This window comes from Leucoraja erinacea, chromosome 6 (genome assembly GCF_028641065.1).
Source record: "Leucoraja erinacea ecotype New England chromosome 6, Leri_hhj_1, whole genome shotgun sequence".
Taxonomy (NCBI): domain Eukaryota; kingdom Metazoa; phylum Chordata; class Chondrichthyes; order Rajiformes; family Rajidae; genus Leucoraja; species Leucoraja erinaceus.
In genome coordinates, this window is record NC_073382.1 from 24,728,177 (window position 1) to 24,745,773 (window position 17,597).

The 17,597-nt window shown below is 39.7% G+C and overlaps 1 protein-coding gene across 6 annotated transcripts in view; it reads left to right on the plus strand.

The window, feature by feature from the left end:
- lmo7a (LIM domain 7a) overlaps positions 1-17,597 on the plus strand; it is a 203,921-nt gene that overhangs the window by 167,632 nt on the left and 18,692 nt on the right. For 5 of the 6 annotated variants that reach the window (XM_055636734.1, XM_055636738.1, XM_055636735.1 and 2 more), the window contains 7 exons: positions 69-183; positions 3,078-3,239; positions 6,272-6,378; positions 7,895-7,949; positions 12,478-12,534; positions 14,368-14,393; positions 14,809-14,913. In XM_055636734.1, the coding sequence (XP_055492709.1) occupies positions 69-183; positions 3,078-3,239; positions 6,272-6,378; positions 7,895-7,949; positions 12,478-12,534; positions 14,368-14,393; positions 14,809-14,913 (627 nt within the window). The remainder of the gene's footprint in view (positions 1-68; positions 184-3,077; positions 3,240-6,271; positions 6,379-7,894; positions 7,950-12,477; positions 12,535-14,367; positions 14,394-14,808; positions 14,914-17,597) is intronic. The other variant, XM_055636737.1, reaches the window with a different exon arrangement.

Consider the following 17,597-nt stretch of genomic DNA (forward strand, 5'->3'; position numbering starts at 1 on the left):
AAGCATTAATGATGACGAGTATCCAGGTATGGTACAGAAATGTTAAATTATTTTTAATATTTTTGTAGAAGCCGTATAGTGATACACGCATAGTTATTAATCAGAAACCAAACGGTAATCAAGACTTTGGATTCACAACTGATTGGACTGCCACCGGTGTGACTGTCAAGACGATTGAAAGAGGTACTTCATTTTGTTTTAAATTTTTCCGTGTACATGTTGGTATTATCTTTGCACCAGAATCCTGTGTATCTGGATTTCACATCTCTTGTTAGCAGCAGTCATGCTGGTATTTAATTGATGACCATGAATGATTTATGATGTGATGGTCAGAAGGTCACTCTCATGTAGAATTCAATGTGTGTAGAATTTAACAAAGCTATTTAACATGGGAAACCAGGCAAAACAAAATTACACCTGTATTTTGACATACAGGAACTCTTTCCACTTGGGATGATTCATAAAATGTGATGTTTTATTGGTAGACGAAGTGCTTGTGCAGGTCTTGTTCAATTGTGATGCTTTTAGAAGTGACAATTTCCATCAACTATATATAGCCGTTTAAAACAAATATTTAGTATATTTCTGCATGTTGCCTCAGAGTTATTTTTGATTTACAGTTATATTTAGACAGACTGCATGTTATAAGTTACATTCTGAGGTAGCTAATTCGCTGAGCAGTAAGGTAGTGCAGACAAATTGACATGCTGGTTAATATATTTACTGTGTCGTCCCTTCTGCCATTTAAACATTCAAGTTGATTGGTCTAGTTAATTGCTGAAAGTCTTGCAGAAATGATAATCTGTTGACCAGAAAATGAGAGATGATCGCCTGAGGAATACGTCTGTTCAGTGCAGCTACGCATAAAATTAGAGTAAATTAAATGGGCCAACCTCCTCGTTCTACAAAGAGGTCACTGGCAGCCTTCATTATAGTACAACTGAATGGATACTTGAGCCCTCAAAGGATATTAATTGCCCTGACTGTCTAAATACTGTTGTATTCCAAAGCTTCCTGTGCTGGAAACTTGGGTTGATTTCTTCATGACATTTTTGAGGTGGCAGGAAGAGATAGAAGGACGACATGTTATTATTTTCTCGTAATTGACTCTTTTAATGATTGTGGCTTTATTGAGCAGATTGCATGCCAAATGTGAGTATAGGGAGCAAGTGCTGCCAGTTTTAATTGCAAAGTAACTTTATGAATTATATTGTCCAAAATTAAATATTAAATACTAATTAGAAATTCAATTGGTGTAGATGAAGTGGGAATCATTCTACCACCTGTATACACTGGGTTTTGTTTTAAATCGTGAGATAATAGAACTAGCTCTTAGTACCAGCTTTGCCTGATGATCCAAACTGGAGCATATTGCTTTGTGTGCTCTGCTCTTTATTACAATGCATCATTTTTGTCATTTGAAGTGGTCATCTGTTTACTTTGAATAAATGCTGTGGTTTCTGATTTATCAACTGTCTACCCTAATAGTGCAATACTAAATTTCTGCCACTGTCTCCTTGTGCTTTTAGTGACCATTTTAAAGAGATGGCAAATACTGTCACATCTCCAACTAGAAGAAATAGTCTGAAATCACTCTATTGGGCCTCAACAAGAATTAAAAACGAAACCTTGCAGCTCTTTTGGCTCGCATGGAAACAGCCCTGATATCCTGAAGGTCCCCTCATAATTAAAGGCTCGCATGTTTGATATCCTGGCTTTTCAACAACAGGACATACGATATTTGAATCCCTTCATCTAAATCATTGATGTATATTGTAAATAGCTGCGGTCTCAGCACCGAGCCTTGCTGTACTCCATTAGTCACAGCCTGCCATTTTGAAAGGGACCCGTTAATCCCTACACTTTGTTTCCTGTCTGGCAACCAATTTTCTATCCATGACAGCACTCTACCCCCAATATCATGTGCCCTAATTTTGCCAACTAATCTCCTCTGTGGGACCTTATCAAATGTTTATCAAATATATTCCCAGCATTTTCTGAGCTTTTTTAAAATTTCAGGTATCTGCAATATTTTGCTCTTGGATATTTTTGATTCTTTTAACGAACTTTCAACCCAAGTTACCATATTCCCTCTTGTCTGAACCCTTGTAACATTTATATGTCTTTGTCCTGCCCAAGTGCTCACCAGCCACCTTGTTCCTATGTCCTCATATATCAGTTTTGTAGGCCAGAACAGCCTTTAGCCCTCAACATTAGAGCTGTGGCACAGAATTTAGTGGTCTATGAATTCCAAGTAGTATGCTGGGTCATAGAATCATATTCACAGTCCTACAATCCAGAAGTCCATCATGCCCATTTACCAGCCTTTGGCCAACAGCCAAATGGTACTCGGGATGTGAGTGGTTTTGGGATAAATCACAACTGATACAAACTCAATGGATGATTTTAATTATTCAAGCATTCTCGTAGAGTTGAAAGTTGATGAATTTGTCTTAAAATATTTTTAAAAATCAGGAAAGACCAGATTTTGCCAGTGATAATGATTGAAGGATTGCTAATGACTGAATTATACATCTCTGAGTGAAAATGGTGTTTGCCTTGTAAAGGAATCTGCAGATGGTGATGCTCCCGGACTTCATGTACAATGTCACCTTAATGGATGGATGAACTTCTATACACATATTTGACATCAAGTTTTGGAAAGAAAGCTGTGCCCTGTAAATCAACCATGAAAGCTGAATGATACAAGCAGGGGAATTGAAGATGCCAAATAAATTTGCACAAACTGCTCCAATTAATTACAGATTGTCATTCAGCCATGAGGTGCACCTGTTGTTTTAGAGAAGCCTAAAAGAGTAACTTTGCATATTTCACAACAAAAATGTGTCAGTCATAGATGGAAACGCCCTTAGGTCCAACTTGCCCATGCCGATAAACATGCACCTTCTACACTAGTCCTACCTGCCCACATTTGGCCTTTACCCCTCGAAATCTAGACTATTCATGTACGTCCAATGTTTCTTAAAATGTTATGTTAATATCTGCCTCAGAAGTGTGTTCCATATACCCACTGCAGCGATGCGGCTATACCATCTATTTGTGTTATTTTCGGGCAGGAGGACCAGCAGAATATTGCCAGTTGGAAGTGGGGAATGAAATAAGTTCAATCAATGGCAATAATGTAGCTATCATGGACAATCAGGCTTGGTTAGAAGCCTTGGAAGATGCAAGAAAAGCTGGAAAATTGAACATGGAAGTCAGAAAATATAAAAATAACAGTAAGTTTTACTTCCGCGATCCTTTCCATTTCTCCAACTAATAGATGTGTGTCCTGAATAAATACATGTACAAAAGTGCAAAAACTCCCTAAGACTCCACTGAGATTCATTGTTATTAATACTCGAGTTAATGGGTCAATGGTTAACAAGGCAAATCAACATCTATTATTGACAGTCATGGCATTCACTGGCAACAGAATTTGTTGAGTGTTTAGATTGTAGCATTTTTCAATGTAGATTCGGCACGCTCATTTGCAATATTGTTTTGGAAAGGACGTGTTGCCTCCACATTTCAGTTTCAGATGAGCAGAGAATTTTCTTCTGTGGTTAACGTCACAATTATATATCTTATATTACATATCACTGTCCCCCATATCTGGGACCTTAAAGACAGGTTAACCTAAAGATTCTACATGGAGCTTCTAATCCATTTGCTCACATTTATTGCATTTCCCATAATAATCAGCATCAGTGTGTGCCTATAAATTGCAAAGGTTATGCAGTTGCAACTCACAGCAGCGGAGTCCCGGAATCGATCCCGACCAGGGGAGTTGTCTGAGTTTGTATGTTCTCCCCGTGACTGCGTGGGTTTTCTTCTAGATCTGCTGATTCCTCCCACGCTCCTAAGACGTACAGGTATATAGGTTAATTGGCTTGGTGTATGTGTAAATTGTCCCTAATGTGTGTAGGATAGTGTTAATGTGTGCAGGGATCACTGGTGGGCGCGGACTTGGTGGGCCGAAGAGCCTCTTTCAGCACTGTATCTCTAAACTAAACTCCAGGCTACTTTGCCCAGAATATCTGTGTTGTTCACTCTCCAGATTAACCTCCCACTCTACCATGTCTAGTCAATATTGATATCCCTCTATTCTTTTCTGTCTGGAGGAATTACACCCACCACTTAAACAATAATCACCTTAATTATTCCAAGTGCTGACAAGTACCTCAGTCTGGGCACACTCTGTGTATAGATATTTAGGAAAAACAATGTCACACAGCTATCTCTTGCATGGAGTCAGGCTGATGATACAGGTTTCCAATTGTGGTATGTCTGGACGAAGTAATTAGACATGTAGCACAAACTTTACATGCTGATTCTGGTCATTACATTATTTGTGTTTCCCATTTACAAAAGTGGCGAGAGGCTGACATATGATGATCTCACTTCAAAGCTAATTGATAGGCTGTCGAAAGTATTCAGTTATTATGAAGTGTTGATATACAAGTTTACACCAGATTCATTTATTTTTTGCATTCTCCAAATATATTCTCCTTTACAACCCAAACCAAAGTATCAACCTCTCCCCTTCTCCCGCACGTCCCCATTAATCCCCCGTGCGCTATCATGTCACACACCCCTTTCACCCACAATCTTGCCCCTTCCCCCTCTCCTTCCACCAATATCCCTTGGATTCACAATTTACGCCACTTCTTATCTTGCACCCTTTTGTCTTCTTATCATCCCTGATCTTTGTCCACACATGTGTCAATAAACCCACCCTCATCTGTATCCGCCTATCACTTGCCAGGCTTTGTTCCAACTCCACCTCTTTTCTCTGATTCCTACTTCCTAGTGCAATTAGTCTGAAGAAGGGGCCCGATCCAAAACGGCTCCTATCCATATGTTGCATATATGCTTCCCCTTTAGAGGTACTCAAGCATCTTTTCATTCCTTTACATCTTTTTTCCCCATTATTCTCATTTATACCAACTGTCTCCTTCCTCCTATATACCTGCCTCTGGGTTCACAATTTACTTCTCACCTTAAAGGGGCTGTCCCACTTTGGCGACCTAATCCGTGAGTTCTGGCGAGTTTGCCCTCGATTCATACTCGCAGCATGTTCGACACGAGGTCGTAGGAGGCCTTTGTAACTCTCCTTCATGCTCGAGAGTAGTCCCCGTGTACTCAAGGCCTCAGCTAGGTCGCGGCGTATTTTTCAACATTGAAAAATGCCCGCGCGAGTAAAAAAAGGTCGCCATGGAAAAAATCGATACTTTTTTTACTCGTAGGTTTAGTTGTAGTAGGTCGTAGTAGGTCGGCATGTTAGTCGTAGGTAATCAAGGGTAGTCGAAGGTAGTCTTAGATACTCTTCATCATAGTCGAAGGGAGATTGAAGGAGGTCGTCTTCACTCTCCACTATTCGGTGGCCAATTTTCCTGAAATTAGTCGAAGCTAGTCTTCAACATAGTCGAAGGAGGTCTTCAACATGATATTTTTTTCAAACTCTTCTAAACTCATCTAAACTCGCCAATTTGGTCGCATGACTTTTATCATATTTTCATCTCTGGTGTATGTCCACCCATCTGCCAGTACCCACCCCCCCTCATCTGTATCCACCTATCACTTGCCACACCTTGTCCCTGACCCCCACCCCCTCTTCTCAGTCCGCAACTACAATTAGCCTGATGAAGTGGCCCGATTTAAAATGCCGCCAATCCATATGCTGCAGAGATGCTGCTTGACCTGCAGAATTACTACACACTTTGTATCGTTCCTTTCCTCCACACCCTCTTCTCCCCCCTCCCCACCCTTCATTCTCATTTAAACTAACTGAAGATTACCAAGAAAACAGAGGTCGTTACCGATCGTAGCAGTTGAAATGCTTTGTTTAAGTTATGTAGAGAAAGTTGTTTGTGAATTCCTTTCCCAGTCGCCAAGCGCCAATTTAAATTTGTTTGTAATTTTAAATCCAGTTTGATACTTTTTTACATTTGTGCAATGTGGGGTGTGCGAGACATTTACTACCCATCCCATAATTCTATGCTGGTGGTGCGCAGTCTGACGAAGGTGCCTCCGCAGTGCTTACAAGGTTGGGTTTTAGTGGGCTATGACTGATACAAAGTAATTTGGTTTCATCACCTGTATGGGAATTTTATTTGCTCCTAACTTTAATTCTTGTTTGACTTCATGTTAATAGTATTCCGTTTGTCACTCATCTCTTCCCCCCGTAACTTCGGCCGGGCTACTGAAAGGGTATTATTGGTTCACGTAAATCTCATAGATCTGTCATTCTTTGGAAAAAAAATTACAGGTGCAAATGAAATGAAATACAGCATCTCCAATGAACCTATTCGGTGGGAAGCTACTGGACCAACCATGAAGACTAGCAGAAGTCAACCCTTCAATCAACTACCAGATGTAGGTCACTGTGAAGGTGGTTTTGTATTATATTCAACATACTGAAATGAGTGTTAAGTTTGCTTGTTTAAGGTAAATGTGGGTTAATTGGCATTGTAAATTGTCCATGCTGTGTAGGTAAACGTTTGAACCTGGAAGAAGTTGATGAGAATGTGGGAAGAATGTAAATTGGATTTGTATGTGACTGGTGTTGATGGAGCAAGTTTTCATGCCAAATGACTCTTCTCTATATCCAACCTTAAAATAGGCACCCATAATTTTAAATTTCATTGAATAAAAGTCACTTATATCAGCAAAATAAAAAAATAAATAAAAAAATTGCCTGAGGTCACAACTGGCCTAACTGTCCCCCCTCATAAGTCTGAAGAAGGGTTTTGGCCCGAAACGTTGCCTATTTCCTTCGCTCCATAGATGCGGCTGCACCTGCTGCGTTTCTCCAGCATTTTTGTGTACCTTTGGCCTAAGAAGATCATTGTAAGAAAGGAACAGAACAAGACATAGCTACTTGATCTTGCTCTGCCATTTGATAAGATTAGGCTGATCTATCTCAACTACCGTTTCCCTCTGCAACCACTCCTATGTTGATATCTATCTTGAATGAACTCAACAACAAACATCCATGGCCCAAACTGATGAAGAACTCACGTATTGAGTGAAGATAAACTGCCTAATCTCAGCCCCAACTCTTTTAACTCTTCAGACAAAACCATATTTTCCAACTAAGGAGAACAATGTCTGGACATTTGCTGTGCTGAGCTTTTTCAGAATCTTATCTGTTTCAAGTAGGTCAACTTTAATATTCCAAACTCCAGATTATGTCAGTGCCACTAAATGTTGAATGCCTTGATGCAGTCACTGAGTGGAAGGATTAAAATTGCATACCAAGGATCCTTTGGTTGCTTGTTCTGATATAATTGGAGCCTTGAAAAGAAGTTAGCTGGCTGCCATTCCACTTGGGATTTTGAAGCCACATAAAACTAACATTCAAAAAATATATCAGGAAGAAATACCGTAGATGAATGTTAATGGTTGTTGAATATTTTTGTCTGTGGCATTTGAGTTTTGTGTTTGCTCAAAATGATATTGCAGTAGAAATTCCTCTTTTGTCACTTGTATGACTGTCATGCCAACACTGCTGTGCTCCTAAACTTTAGTTCCATTGAAGTGTGCAGTTACAAATTTCTGAAGCACAACCTTCTGCATGGGCCACTGATCTATTGCATGTGCAGTGCAAGGGTCCAAGGCTGAATCTGTCTCAGTGGTCAACAAAACAGATAATAGTAACTTAAAGCTCCATGATACACCACTTAATTAAGAATTCTTGAGGCATATTCAAAGGTTTTAAAGGTTACAAGTTGTTCCCAGTGCATTATAAAGGTTACAATAAATATACTCACACCATGCATGTAACTTGTTAAATCTATTCCCCTTGTTCCCCAAATGTAAGTATATTTTCTTTGCCTAATCTATGGGATAATTAATTAAAATATATATATACTTTGTGCCAATTTTACAGCTTCCTCAATCAGGAGAAAATGAGAAGAAATTACCGGAGGATTCAACACAAAAAGGTTACCTATGCAAAGTATTTCTGAGTGGTTTCTTTGTGCCTAAAGCAGTTTTTAATAACCGTCTCTTAAAAACAGTTTTGCTGAACATGTTTTTCCCGGAGTTTGTAAAACTCCAATGTTAGAAAGACTGTGAGCAAGGTAGAGAGGGCTATTAAAGGAAAAAAGCATGAAAGGGCGTTTTGTTTCGGTAGCGACTGAAGTACTGCATTTATTCAACATAGTCACAAGATTTTGCAGAACCTGGGACCATTCAGTCTATTACTTCCATACTAACCCCTAACAGACCTCTGTATTCAATTACAACCATCTTCCATGTTCCCATAGCTCTAAAGATTATTTCTTCTCAAGTCCCTTTACAGTGCCTTCTTCAAAGTCCTGATTGACTCTGTTTCACTCTACGGGCAGTGAGTTGCAAATTCTAGGCGCTCACAGTAAATTGTTTTTTATCACTCTCCAGCCACCCCCTCCTTACCCCACTCTACCCACTATGTTTATCACTTTGAATTTGTGTCCCAAGGTCCTTGAATTATCTACCAATGGAAACAGCTCTTTAATTTATTTAAATCCATAATTTTTTCATATCTAGTAAATCTCTTAATTTACCATAAGGGAGGCATAATTACTTCAGCAACAAGGGGATTCATCCAGTCATCAGCCAGTTATGCATTTCATCTTGGCTCATATGGGTTTAATCAGTCATAAAGAATCATTTTGGATTTTGCATGATAGATATGGCAAGGATTGGTGACCACTTGGTGCATAGTCTCCAGTGTTCCTTTGCATTCTGCTTTCCTCTCTTCCCACTATTGCTCCACTAAAACCAAATGCCCTTTTGTGCTTTTTTTTTTTAATTAAAAAAAAAAACCCGCAACCTTACAAAGGATTCTGTGGAAATGTTAAATTTAAGTTAAACATTGCAGTTCCCAAATGTAATGAATCTAGAGACGCCATATGTTAGCAGCATCTTTTCTGGAAGTTTTCTGGTGATGTCGGAGTTAAGAACCTTACATCTTGCAACACACCATTTGACCTACACTTCATTAATTTCACATTGCCATATATTACAAAGTTGACCTAAGCTTGCAACGAATGAAGCATGCAAGTCACAATGCCCATCTTATGGACATTTGTACGTAAAAACGAGTTACCATACTATAATAATATTAATAAGATCGATGTGTGCATACATTTGCTCCTGTGAACGGTAGTACTCATTTCCTCTTCTCTCCACTTTTAATAAATTGTTCTTTCTAGTCCCTCTTATTATGTGCTGCCATTCATTTCCATAAATTGGTGATATGCTTACAATATCGAGTGATGTTTGTGTATTTTACAACATGCACAAAATCAATTTATTAACGTCTGAAAAATGGAACCTATGTGTTACATTACTGACATTTTTTATATATATTTTTAAAACTATAATTTCCATTTGCTGCCTTAAGGGCCTGTCCCACTATACGAGTTTACCCAAGAGCTCTCCCGAGTTTAAAAAAAAAAGTCAAACTCGTGGTAAATATGTAGAGCTCGGGACGTCTCTTAGCGGCTAGTAACGCTAACGGCAGGTACTCGGGAAACGCGGTAAGCTCGTGAAGTTTTTTCAACACGTTGAAAAATGTCCACGAGAGCCCCGTGCACCTACAAGCGGCTATTACCGTAGTTCGAATCAGGGGAAACTCGGGAGAACTCTTGAATTACCTCGTACAGTGGGACAGGCCCTTTATGTTGACATAGTTAAAAATAATAATTCCCAGGAACGAAATTTGTTTCAGACTCAAGGTATGAAATCCCAAAAGTCCTTTATAGATATATCAAAAAATTGTGTAACATGCACACTGTTACATAATTTCATGAAGTCGATCAAAACTGGGCTTCACCTGAAAAGTGGCTTTTTTAAATTTGTGATACCAAAGTGAACATTGTCAGTTGTGTTTGATTCTTGGTGGTAAAAGTCAGTATGTGTGATCCAAGCAGATGTGTGCAGTATCTCAGCTGGGAATAATACTGATGTATGGATAAGTCAGGGCAAAATGCTTGCAGTTCTTCTAACGCTGTTCTATGTAGTCAAAACAATTCTCAAAGCATCAAAGAGAGAGGTGATAGAAATGAAATGGGAATGAGCAGCTAGTGTTCCTGTCACCATGTTTGGGGGTTCTGGCTTCAAGTAAGTTTGAAACCAGTCATAGATTAAATTTTGTCAGATGTGGCCTGTTTAAAAATTTCCCTTTGATTTCTTTTTTTTTTACAACTGCAAAGAAGACAGAACTGTAGCGATGAAAAATTTGTTGTAAGCAGCAGGTGTGGGAAATAGTTAAAACAAATCGGGAGCTTGCAGTGCACAAAGGAAATATATGTTTTAATGATCCAATGTTTGATTTCATAAATAAAACACAATTCAGGTACTTGATGGGAATTTTTTAGTTTAATTAGCAATGTGTGTCAAATAAAAAAATAAAACTGCAACAGAATATTCAATTTGTACAACCCTTCCCCATTCCCAATAAGCCAGAGACTAGAATAATTTCCCATGGCACATTCACATATAAATTCTATTGTATATGATTAGAAATTGGTTAGATTTCTTGCTTCTATTGTCATACTGTGCTAAGACAGAAGGTTCCAGGAATGGTGATTGATAAGCCCTTGTTTTAATCATTTGTGCAATTTTGACATGGCAATAATAAGGTTCATTTGTCACTGTAAATGGCCCTGTGTGTGCACGTGACTGGCAGAATATGGAGGAGTTGAAGAAAATGTGTTGAATAAAAAAGGGATTAATATAGGATTAGTGTACAATAGTTGCTGCTTTGTACAGAATCGATGGGCTGGAATGTTTGTTTCTGTGCTCTATGATGTCAATTGTCAAGGGAAATAGATAGGGGCCATTTTGCATTGGGACCCTTCTTCTGACTGATGAGTAGAGTGGTCGAAAAAGGTGAGCGGAAGGAGTGGGTCTAAAACTGGCAGATCGATAGGTTCAGGTTGTGGGGGGGAGGGGGGGAGAAATGGCAGATGATTCAGACGGGGAAGATTTGGTGAAGATAGCAACCAAGAAGATGATAGGAGGAAAAGATAATGGGTGCAAATGTTAGAATTGGATATGAAAGGAAGGTGGGGAATGAAATGTAGAGCATAGATACATAGACAATAGGTGCAGGTGTAGGCCATTCTGCCCCTTGAGCCAGCACTTGCCATTCAATGTGATCATGGCTGATCATCCACAATCAGTGCCTCATTCCTGCCTTCTCCCCATATCCCTTGATTCCGCTGGACCTGAGAGCTCTATCCAACACTCTTTTGAATGCATCCAGTGAATCGGCCTCCACTGCCTTCTGAGGCAGAGAATTCCACAAATTATTTCCTCATCTCAGTTCTAAATGGCCTATCTCTTAAACTGTGGCCCCTGATTCTGGCCTCCCCCAACATCGGGAACATGTTTCCTGCATCTAGTGTGTCCAATCCTTTAATAATTTTATGTTTCTATAAGATCCTCTCTCATCCTTCTAAATTCCAGTGTATACAAGGCCAGTCGCTCCATTCTTTCATCATATGACAGTCCCGCCATCCCGTGAATTAACCTCATGAACCTACGCTGCACTCCCTCAATAGCAAGAATGTCCTTCCTCAAATTAGGAGACCAAAACTGCATACAATACTCCAGGTGTGGTCTCACTAGGGCCCTGTACAACCGCAGGACCTCTTTGCTCCTTTACTCAACTCCTCTCGTTATGAAAGCCAACATGCCATTAGCTTTCTTCACTGCCTGTTGTACCTGCATGCTTACTTTCAGTGACTGATGTACAAGTACAACGTCTCGTTGTACTTCCCCTTTCCCTAACCTGACACCATTCAGATAATAATCTGCCTTCCTGTTCTTGCCACCAAAGCGGATAACCTCACATTTATCCACACCCAGAGGGAGGGATGGTGGACAGAAGGGAACAGGAGTGGTATGAAAAAAAAAAGTAGCTGACCCAGAGTAGGGAGATGTGAGTAATGAGTGGATGGAAAAAGTGGAGGAGGGGAAAGAAACTTGGTGGGGGTTAGTGCAAAAAAGGTGTGCACAAGGTAGGAGGAGGTGGTGATGGGAAGAATATCTGGGTAGATGAGAACGGGGAATAGTAAACCCTGGTCGACAACATTTTATGTTTGTTGCAACTGTTAATAAAGTTAGTCAATATAGTTAGGGCTCTGAAAAAAAGTATTGCACATAACTTTCCAACATATTTTACTCCATTCCAAAATTGGGGTTATCCACGTGGTTTATATGTTGTATTCTTTGTAGAACATAGAACAATACAGCACAGTGTCTGTGCCAAACTTGATTCCAAGACAAATTATTTTCTACCAGTACATAATCCATATCCCTCCATTTCTTGCATATGTATGCGCCTATCCAAAAGCTTCTTAAACACCACTCTCGTATCTGCCCCCACCACCCCCTAACAAAAAAATTGTGATCAATGTTCATTTCTAATGAAGATTGAATTAAGCTTGGTAATTAACGTATTTTTTTGTTTTGCTTTAGCTTCTGAACCCATTAGTCTGAAAAACTTTAAAAGACGATCCCAGTTTTTTGAACAAGGTAAGCCAAACATAAATACGCTTTATAGCACTAATAAACATTAGATGTGCTAGGCTAAGCCTTACATTCAGTTATCTTTATGAATTAATACATAAATTCCTCTCTCCTTTTTGTACATTCATCAAATTTTACTTTTAATTTATCGGGTCTACTTTTGTGGTAATCGTTGTACATTGTGACTTTTGAACAATGTGAACTATGCTCCTTTAGCCTCTTAGTGTTTCCAAAACTTGCAATTGTGAGACGTTTGGCATGCAAATGTTTTGGTATTTCTATGGAGCCTGATATAAAGCAGAATATTGAAAGCCAGCATTTTAATAAACCGTTTGCAAAGAATAATTACATTTACATTTGGTGCTGTAGCAATTCACTTTTATAACTAAGGCAGGTCAAAGGTTACAGTACTGATTATTTTTTCCCTCAAACAAAGTCCAATGTAAGAACCAGATTGCAACAAACGTGTGTGTATCACAAAACACAAATGTTGCTAAGGTCTCCCTTTTTTTTTTTTTGGATCATTTATTTTGCTTGCCATCTCCCCACATCTTTGATTGAAAATGTATCACTCTGTTCCCCTTTTGCACTCCTTTCCTCTTTTTTATAATGTGGTGGGTTTTACACAAAATGACTTGTTTCATAATTGTGCACAGCTTGAAATAAATCAAAATAGTGCCATAGCGAGTGGTGCCGTTATCCCACATTGTACATTGCCGCTCAAGGTTGGGTACACATCCAGCCTTTAGAAATAATTAAAGATAAATTTGATGGTGTACTTTGGACTCTGCCCTCAAACTGTTAATTCCTGAGCAGGCTTACCTTGAAATCTTACCTTTTAATAGCCTATTTTGGGGTTAATTTAGCCCAGACAGAACAATCTACTACTGTACAGTTGTAGAATGCTCGAGAAAATATTGGATCCCACATGTTTCTGGCCATGTTGGGTTGCAGCACTTTTTTTTACAATTGATGCCTGTCTTCAGAATGTGTTTGGAAAAATGAGTAAGGAAGCTAAATGAAATTGGCTGTTTTTGAGTTATTTCTCACGCCAAACTCTAGAAGAAATCTTCTTGTATTTGCTTTTATTTAGCCATGGCATTACTGACAGCAATATTTATTAGAATGAAGAGCACAAAGTAGAATAGGAATATTCTCTGTTGAAACTGCAGCTAGTTTTTCCAGGTGGGCTTGCCCCGTATCACAATAACAATATATCATAACAAAAGATTCCAAGTGGGTGTAGGAGACATTTTGTCTCTGGCTGCTTGAGTTAAATGGTGGTTGCATGTGGTTGTTATCTTTCAAACACTGGTTGCATTCATTTCAGAAGAGCCATATATTGGATGTGTAGGACAACATGTTTGTGTCTCTTTAAAACAATCATGAGATTTATATCCCAGTGACTCCTTCATTTGTGAAGGAAAAAACAAGGACACAGTTCTTTTTCAAATACTGAATCTCCCATGTCCAGCAGTAGTAATTGTGCAGTCTGTGGATGTTGCGGCGACTGTGCAGGCTGCGGAGGCCTCAATAGGCCCCGACCACAGGTGAACAAGAGGAAGATGACTGAACTTTGTTTCCTTCCCGCACAGTGGGAAACGTTGATTCCACAGTGGGGGATATTTATGTTAAATTCTATAGTGTTGTGTTAATTTTATTTATGTGGCTGCATGGTAACTCAAATTTCACTGCACCAAATGGTGTATGTGACAATAAATGTAACTTGAACTTGAACTTGTTTTGGAGGTCATTCATTTTTGGCCTTCAAGACTTAGTAAAGTATACACAAATTTTCTTTCTGCTGGATTTATCACCTCAAATTATTTTTCCATACAGGTAGAACAGAAACAGCAGTGAATGATGTAAGTATGGTTTCTATTTACTATGCCATCTTGAATTGTCATTGTTATTGTGATTAAGCACCGAAATAGGTCCTTCGGCCCAACTCGCCCATGATACTCCATCTAAATTAGTTCCATTTTACCTGTGTTTAGCCCATATCCCTCTCAGCCATTCCAATAATACACCTCTGGTAGCTCGTGCCACATACCCATGGTATTCCAAAGAACCTGTAAGAATATATAATGCACATGTATAACTTCAATGTATCAAAGGGCCAAATGGCCTAGTCCTGCACCTATTGTCTATTGTCAATTAAATACTTTAAGCATTTCATGAATTCAGTTGATCACTTGATGTTAAAGAAAGTTGATAAGATGGTTGTTTTTAAAAAAAAAAAATGGTGTTACATGCTTTCTTCTTGCTGTGGCGCGATAGCTACAAACTCCGTCAATTAGTGTTTCAAGTCGTTGGTCTTTGAATCCTGAGGAGGAGAGAAAGCGCCAGGAAATGTGGCAGAAGGAACAGGACCGATTGTTACAGGTACAGTGTGGCTATGGTGCTGGCCACATGGTGTTGAGGTGGTTTGTCTGAGCTAACTAATAAATAAATGCTTTGCATGGATGCTAGCCCTTTAATGTAGCATGTTATGACAAAGGGGATTTCACTCCCATATGTTTCATTATTGTGCAAAGGCTAGAATACAAGAGGATGTGAACTTTGTGGACACGGGCCTTTAAAAAAACCCCAAAAAAAACATAACCATCTTTGCATTAATTTTAAATGGCTCAATTTCTTAACTATCCATCTTGCTGTATAGGGTTTTAATATATTGGGACTTTTTTTATTCAATATGTTTTTGAGGCACTCAATTTTCCCCAGTCATCAGCAAGAGCGGCACGGTAGCACAGCAGTAGAGTTACTGTCTTACATCGCCAGAGACCCAGGTTCGATCCTGACTAGTTTGTACGTTCTCCCTGTGACCTGTGTGAGTTTTCCCCAGGAGCACTGGTTTCCTCCCACATTCAATATGTACAGGTTTGTAGGTTAATTGGCTTAATAAAAGTGTAATTTATCCCAAGTGTGTGCAGAATAGTGTTAATGTGCGGGGATTGCTGGTTGGCACGGGCTTGATGGACTGAAGGGCCTGTTTCCGCTCTGTATCTTTAAATTGAACTAATCTAAGCAAAATGCACCTAATTCTGTTGGTGTTCATTTGAAACATGTTACAGGAAAAAAATTTGAAGCTGGATTGAGCAGATTTTCCAAACTAGTCACCAGGTGCTGGAATAACTCAATGGGTCAGGCAGCATCTCTGGAGGAAAAGGATAGCCTGACCCGCTGAGTTACCCCAGCACCTATTGTGTCTTTTTGTATAAACTAGCATCAGCCTCCATACCTCCATTCATTTATTTCAGTGCTTTATTTAGATTCTGCACATTGGTTTAATCCATTTTCCGGTGAACTGAGTGAATTTTAAAGGAGCAGCACATATGCAAGTGCTCGGACACCTGGCTCCAGTGACAAGCCTCCCTGTGTTCCTGACCCCTGGCATTCCTAACTCCAGATGGTGGCCCAATGTCTCGCCACATCAGTGCTCCCATACCTCCAAAAAAAATTCCTGAAATAGAATTCCAAATTACCTGGAATTTGATGGTATTTCGGGAAATTCCGGTAGTCTTCGGGTAATTTTCGGGAAATTAAATAATTTGGGGAAATTTCCCGGGCCAGTCAGCCTTCCCCAATTGCGCATGTGCGACTGCCACCCCAACTATGCAGGTGCGGATATCGGGGCCACTGGGCACGCGCAGGGAGTCGGCGTCCCAACTGCGTCACCGGCACCATTTTCAATTGTGATGCGGCTGATGGGCCTCATCCAACTGCGCAGGCGCGGACGGTCGTAAATATACGGTTTTTCTGCAAATCATCCCAAGGGCCCGATTAGACCCCTTCGCGTCTTCCCGCACGTGCGCAGAGGGCCCGGTATCCGCACGTGCGCTGTTGGGGAAGGCTTACCGGGCCGGGAAGTTTCCCAAAATTATTTAATTTCCCAAAAATTACCTGAAGACAACCGGAATTTCCCGAATTTCGGGTAATTTCCTTCAAAGTGGAAACACTGCGTCACGTACCACATTCACATTCTGGGCTCCTGGCCTCACCCTCTGACCTATTGAGCTAGATGCCGAACTATAGGGTATTTTGAACAATCAGATGGCAGGTTAACAAAGATTTACAGTACCAAATAGTTAAGCATTTGTTCTTCAATGACTGCTTCCATATATAGCAGCTCTCCATGTTAAGTTCCTGTTACTGAGAATAAAGTTGCTTAATATAGGGAAGATTGAGGTTTCATCACTGCATAATCATGTGAAAGGAGCAGAATTAGGCCATTTGGCCCATCAAATCTATGCCATTCAATTATGGTTGATTTATATCTCACCCCCTAACCCCATTCTCCCGCCTTCTCTCCATTACCCCTACTAATCAAGAATCTTATCTATCTCTGCTTTTAAAATACCAATTGACTTAGCCTCCTGTGGCAAAGAATTCCACAGATTCATCCCCCCCCCCCCCCCCCCCCCCCCCCGACTAAAGAAATTCCTTCTTCTCTCCAGTTTACCTAGAAAATTTATTCTCTGACCAAGTTTGCCCCATCACATTTATCTTGCTGAGTCCATTGCAATGGCTGATATGCTAGGTAAATCTATGAGGAACCATTGTATCATCAATTGTCTGGGGAACAAATGAAGGGAGCTATATTGTTTGGGAATTGAATAATTGCCCATCCATTTCAGTCCAGCAGAAGCTGAAGTTTAACTATTTTTTAATCTAGTGGAATGTACAATATCTGCATATTTAAATTTCAATCTTTTTGTTCTTTTAAAAAATATAAATATAATTTTGGGTATTGAACATGTATGGCAGTTTCTATTGTAAGAATCTGAGGTTCTGCTGTTCAAGCCAGGTTACTATCCTTTTGCATTGGAAAAGACCTACTGTTATTATTTTCTAAATGTGCTACCTAATGCCAGCATGTTATTACAGTGCTTTTGCTAGTTATAACATGGAGCATGCATGACACGCAGTGGTGATGGTTTAATTTTGTTTTGTTAGCGTTTGTTACTGAACGGTGAGACCTCCTTTTGTGAGTAGCCTTTGCCAAACCTGGTCTCAAAATAAGTGCTCTGTCAATAGTTATGAAAGTTTTCTCCTTTATTCATTGACTT